Source organism: Barbus barbus, assembly GCF_936440315.1.
Source record: "Barbus barbus genome assembly, chromosome: 9".
NCBI classification, from domain to species: Eukaryota; Metazoa; Chordata; class Actinopteri; order Cypriniformes; family Cyprinidae; genus Barbus; species Barbus barbus.
In genome coordinates this window covers 14,101,193-14,107,258 of record NC_136737.1, presented here as the reverse complement: position 1 = coordinate 14,107,258, position 6,066 = coordinate 14,101,193, and the positions used below count along the sequence as shown (strand labels likewise).

Sequence of the window (6,066 nt, the reverse complement as noted above, 5' to 3'; positions counted from 1 at the left end):
TATCCTGTTAATACTTTCTTAAAGAATATTGATACAAACTGTTCAGCACCCCGAGACTATAGTGCATTTATTTTGCCACTAGCCATTACCCTAAATTGTTGTGGAAAGATCTCTCTTTATTGAAAATTTTGAATATTGAATATTGTTATTGAAAATAGTGATGAAGATTTTTCTTTACTTTGGGAAAATATTTAGTTTGAATTTGTTAATTTAAAATTTGTGCTTTTACAGCTAAACAAAATGTACTTAATCTCCTTATCTTGTTAACAAAATGTTATATACATAAATGTAAATTCTCATGTCTGCTTGCTGAAATACAGCATTACTTTGGGACTATTTCTAACTCATGTAATAAAACAGCTGAAATTTGTAAGCTGTTTAATTTGAATGTAATGTGTTTTGTTTAATTTTATACCCATGTCTAGTAATTTATTTGTTTTTTCATTATATATTTTTTTGTTTAGTTTTCTTTTTTATTAATATTATTATTGTGTATTTTTGTATTGTAACTGCTATTTATTGGTTGATATAATGTTCGTAATAACAAAACAATAAACTCAGAGCTCTTCCGTTTGTACGTATTATGACTTGTGACAAAGCAAATAGAGGCATAATTTCTTAAAATCATATAAAAATATGAATATTTATAGTAAAATTACATTTATATTGTTATGCGCAATATGTATATTTTCTCTATAATGAAGCAATGCAATAGATTTTATAATATAGTAACATAAATACCGCTTTTAATCCATTCAGTATCTTAAAAACATTATAAAATTATCATTTATTATAAAACGTTGTTAAATCATTTTATGAACACAACGCTAATATTAAATGTCTCGTGATAAAGGGCCACTAGGGGGCGCCAGTGTCCTATATTATGCTAAAACCTTTACTGCGCTTCCAGATCAAAATGAATTCACATTAGGTTGAAGTTTTATATTTTAAAGCAAACTTTTAGTATGTCAGAAACGGCTCGGTTAAGTAATATTTAGGTTATTTTTATTTTTATCACATGCATTAAATTAATGCATGTTGTTAAACATTAACCGACTGAAGCATTCGGATCTTTAAGGTCTCATTCAACCGGACCTGTAGAGCTTCCAGGCGGCGTTGCAGGACAGTGAAGTCTTGTCTCTACTAGCTGAGAGGGGCTCTGCAAGACTTGTTCTAACACACCACTGAATGAGACAAAAGCCTGGAGAGTTCAAAGGGGCAAAAGCAGACTGTGGGGCTCAGCTCACTGGATCTGATGTGCATTAAATACCGTGCTACACAAGGGGTGGGGTGGATGGAGATAAGTTTTAATGCTGAAATATGAGCAATCGGAACTAAGGCGGATAAATACGCCAAGAGGGATTGTCTTTACGTGTGGAGAGGAGTTCAAATAATCAGTTGCACGGACACAACATTGGCAATTGGGATCAAAAAACGTTGCACGCCCTGCACCGGAGACACAAAACAAACGAGGGACAAAATGAGAGTTTTACATGTGCACCACAAATCCTGGACTCTGTGGACTGTGTTCATGTGTGTAATGAGTGGAGTTCATTCACAAGAAAGACAGTAAGTATGTTTGTAGTGCTCTTTTATGAATGATACCGAACCGTTTTTTTTTTCATTTCAAGCATTCATGTCTTGGAAAGACTTCCGTCAGGTGATAAAGGCATCCTCAGTAGTTTGTTGCTCGCCTGTGGAAATGTTTCCTTGTGCAACAACAAATAAATTCAGCAGCACAGCTGCTGTTGATGTGCGTGGGTGTTACTACCAAATAACATGTTATCCGTTACAAATGCTTATGGTAACTATAATTGCTACCAAAAAGTCAATGAATTTACTAGTGTAACACACCATGGTTAACTAGTATGGGATCCTCTTCAAAGAAGTTTTCATGTGCATGCCAAGATACTACAGTTTTGTTATAACAGTAACTGTAGTGTCTGTTATTTTGATAGAAACTATGGTTACCATGGTACATTTTTGTAAAGGGTGGTACAGCTGACATTATGTTATGAACAAACTCCCAAGAGATGTTCTTTCAAAACAGGTCATTGTTATGTTTCATCAATAACAAAAATTGAAAGTTTATGTCATTGTCTTAGTCACAGATTTCCCACTGTTGGTATGATCAAGAAACTCAATTTTTAAGGTTTAATGCTTCTATGTAATGATATGTGAGATAATGTGAGATAAATGTATGTGCCCAACCCAATTTATTCTCCTCATGTTCTTAAGAATGCAATTCAGTTCGCTTTCCCAAGGGACATTAGAAGACTGTGGTCTTTATACTTCTAAAGGTTCTTCAGTGATTCTTTTGTAGGACACCAGGTTAATTTTTCTTATTAAGTATCACTTTAGGGTTCTTCTTGGTTATTTGAGAAAGTTATTGATGTTACATTGATAGCAATGTTGTTGCCCAAGTTTTATCATTTTTATTGATGCTGGAACCAGATTTCTTGAATTATCTCCAACAACAAACAATAAGTTGACGAGAACCTTGTTCAAACCCCTTAAAGATTGGTTGACAGGAAGAACTGTAGAAGTCCATGAATTTCATCCTTCATACCAGAGCTGGGCAGAGCTCAGTGCCAGTGTCCGTACCTGTTACACGTGGTTGTGCCAAGTATTTCGAGCACCAGAGAAAGAGGTCAATAACTAGCTTGCCCTTGCCGACAAAGAGCTACATTCTCTTGAGTCAGCCAGTAGCTGTTCTTTCCTTCAAGATAGTGCTATCATGTAAACACTGAATAGTTTTAATCCCACCGCACACATGAGAGTATTGTAAGATAGGGAGGTGAGGATCAAATGCAGTCAATTCAAAGTAGATGCCTTGGAAGGGATTTTCTCATGCCTTGAGACTTAAATTGCTTCTGGCCTCGCTGAACCATAATGCCAACCACCTGATATCTCACATTCAGGCATGCTATTAAACTCAAGGACACTGAGTTGCCTGGGTTTATTTTGGCATGTAATGGGTCAGAGAGTCACCTTCCAAACTTTTCTCATCGTTTAAGGTCACAGGAACCAAATTTGTTGCTGGATTTGTGCAAGTAGTCTAGACAACTTAGATTAAAAAGAGGTGAAAAACACAGAATTAGGTTAGTGTTGGTTAATTGTATAACAACGGTGCCTTGACCTTTGTCTTGACATGTCTTTGAGAAAGTCCTGTTAGTTTTAATTGCATTGACCCCCAAAATTGGGTTTTATGCAGCCCTGTCTCTTTTTTTTAAGAGTAAAGGCCAGCACATCATACATTTAAACAAATCGCCAACAAATGGTCTAAACCAGGGGTGGGGATCGTTGATCCTGGAGGGCCACTCTCCTGCAGAGTTTAGCTCCAACCCTGAAAAACCCTGGGAAAAAAAATACCTAACTGCATCCTGATGATCTTGATTAGCTGCTTCAGGTGTGTTTGATTAGGGTTGGAGCTCTGCAGGGACACCGGCCCCCCAGGATCAACGTTCCCCACCCCTGGTCTAAAGAGATCAAAACTAATATTTGTCAGTTTGAACTAAAATCAATTACTCCAGAACTGTAGGTGGCGCACTCCACCTTTCAAAGGCAATGTTGCTGTTCAGTATCTTCTTTGAATATTTTTTTTTTTTTTTTTTTTTTTTTTTTTTTTATGTTCTTTGAATATACTACACCCTAAAAAATGCGGAAGTGATGCTCTCTCTCTGCATAGAGAGCATACTCTAACCATTGATCGTACATTGTTTGTGCATTCATTATTGCAGTGCATTGTGGGAGTGCATGAGTGCACTTGATAATGTCCACTATAAATGGCTGTTTCCTCAAATAGTACACTATATAAGGTTATGGGGGCTATTTCCAACACAGCCCTAGACATGGTCCTGCAAAGTACCTTTGGATCCCCTTTTCATAGTGGTCAACCCCTCATTGTAAATTAAGCAACGAGCAATTTGTTATATTAGGAGATGTTTTGGTAGGCTAAATTGAGGAGTCGCGGCTAGTGATCAGCCTTTGTGCTGAATATTCACCTTGCGCCTTAATTTACAAACTGATTATTGATCTGAAATTTGTTGTTTCAAGATCCATCATAAGGTTCCACCTTTCTCACAACACTCAACATGGGCAACAAAGAATCACAAAACACTTGCCAGTTTGTGTTTGAACTTCTGATATTTGTGTTATGTTTTCCCAAGTGGTAAGCTTGGGCACCCTTGTTTGATTTGTGTGTCCTATGATGTGAGATTCAGATGTATGCTCTAGACAAAACAAAGTGTTAGCGTAATTGTTACCTGGAGTCTTGTGATGTAAACACACACAGCTGTTGCTCTCTGTCCTATGATTCACAGAGGTTACCTGATTGCCGCGCCGTCTGTGTTCCGTGCCGGTGTGGAAGAGGCCGTGAGTGTGACCATCTTCAATGCGGTAGAGGACACACGAGTACAACTGCAGCTCAGCGTCAAGGGCGAGATTGTGGCTCATAGCCATGGCGCTGTACGAGGTGAGAATTATGTTGGGTATTCACATAAATTCATAATGGCTCAATTCAACATCTAAAAGTAACATCCAACAACAGCTGTGGTGCCAAGAGCTCCTCTTACCCTTGAAAATGTTTTTAATCAAGTTAATTTTTTTTACATCTGTAATTATTGTCTATCTTATTTAGTTTCTGTTTTAAATTTGAATAACTATAGTTTTTGCCATGTTAATAGCTATAGAAACTGGCATGGCATTAAAAACAAACCAACCAAGAGCTCCTTTTGCTATATCTTGACCCATCAAAGATCACTGTCCATGGTTTACAAGTTAAACATCAATACTAATATTTAAGCTTCTTTTCCATAAATTGTGTCAAAGTAAATATGGCACCAATCATAAATGATCACAATTTCTGGTTTGTTCAATAAAGCCCTTTATTTCACTATAAATTTGCGCTTTGAAGCAGAAATCTTGGCACTTGTGCAGGTTTCACTTAACCTGTCATCTTTTTCATTTCAGATAAAGGCACCATCACAATAAAGGTGAGCCAATCATAAGCCAGTTTTAGCCCATAGTCCTTAAAGAGATAGTTCACCCAAAAATGAAGATTGTTATTAATTACTCACCCTCACGTCGTTCCAAACCTGTAAGACCTTTATCTTCAGAACACAAATTAAGATATTTTTGATGAAATCCGAGAGCTTTCTGACCCTCCATAGACTTAAAAACAACTGACACGTTCAAGGCCTAGAAAGGTAGTAAGGACATCGTATAAAGTAGTCCATGTGATATCAGTGGTTCAACCTTAATTTTATGAAGCTACGAGAATACTTTTGTGCGCAAATGTCAGACTTTGACACACGTTCATGACAAATGCGTGTTTTGCATTTTCTTTGCGCACAAAAGTATTCTCGTAGCTTCATAAAATTAAGGTTGAACCACTGATATCACATCAGTAGTATGTAAAAAGTATTCTGCTTGGACTATTTTAACGATGTCCTTACTAACTTTCTGGATCTTGAACATGTTGGTTACGTTGCTGTCTATGCAGGGGCAGAAAGCCCACGGATTTCATCAAAAATATCTTAATTTGTGTTCTGAAGATGAACAAAGGTCTTATGGGTTTGGAACGACATGAGGCTGAGTAATTAATGAGAGAACTTTCATTTTTGGTTTAACTAACCCTTTAAAATCGCATCTGCACTGAGCTCAATGAGACCTTTATGCCTAATAACCACAATGTTCCCAGGTGCCGTCAGATCTCAGAGGCCAGGCACATCTGAAGGTTTGGGGGAACCGCCAGCTCAATGAGGGTGGCTACATCTTCCACAACCACACCACTGTGACGGTGGACAGCAAAGGCACAACTGTTTTCGTCCAGACCGACAAGCCAGTCTATAAACCCCGACAGAAAGGTCTCTCTCCTTTTACCAAATGGGAATGGGTTGCTGATGATTCTAACTGTGTTTGTATTGCTAAATGTCTCAAATTCTGTTGATGTTGGCTATGTTTAGATTACTAGTATACTACATACACACTGTATACTTCCTAATGTTTTAAAAATGCCAAAAATAATGCAACACTAAACATTCCAAACAGTAGATTGTTATATTG

General features: G+C 37.2%; 1 protein-coding gene across 1 annotated transcript in view; it reads left to right on the top strand.

Moving 5' to 3' along the window:
- Window positions 1–1,480: 1,480 nt before the first annotated feature.
- cpamd8 (C3 and PZP like alpha-2-macroglobulin domain containing 8) overlaps window positions 1,481–6,066 on the top strand; it is a gene marked incomplete at its 5' end in the record, with an annotated part of 38,925 nt that continues 34,339 nt past the window's right edge. The window contains 4 exons of the mRNA XM_079425140.1: window positions 1,481–1,569; window positions 4,323–4,474; window positions 4,972–4,994; window positions 5,702–5,867. Of these exons, the coding sequence (XP_079281266.1) occupies window positions 1,481–1,569; window positions 4,323–4,474; window positions 4,972–4,994; window positions 5,702–5,867 (430 nt within the window). The remainder of the gene's footprint in view (window positions 1,570–4,322; window positions 4,475–4,971; window positions 4,995–5,701; window positions 5,868–6,066) is intronic.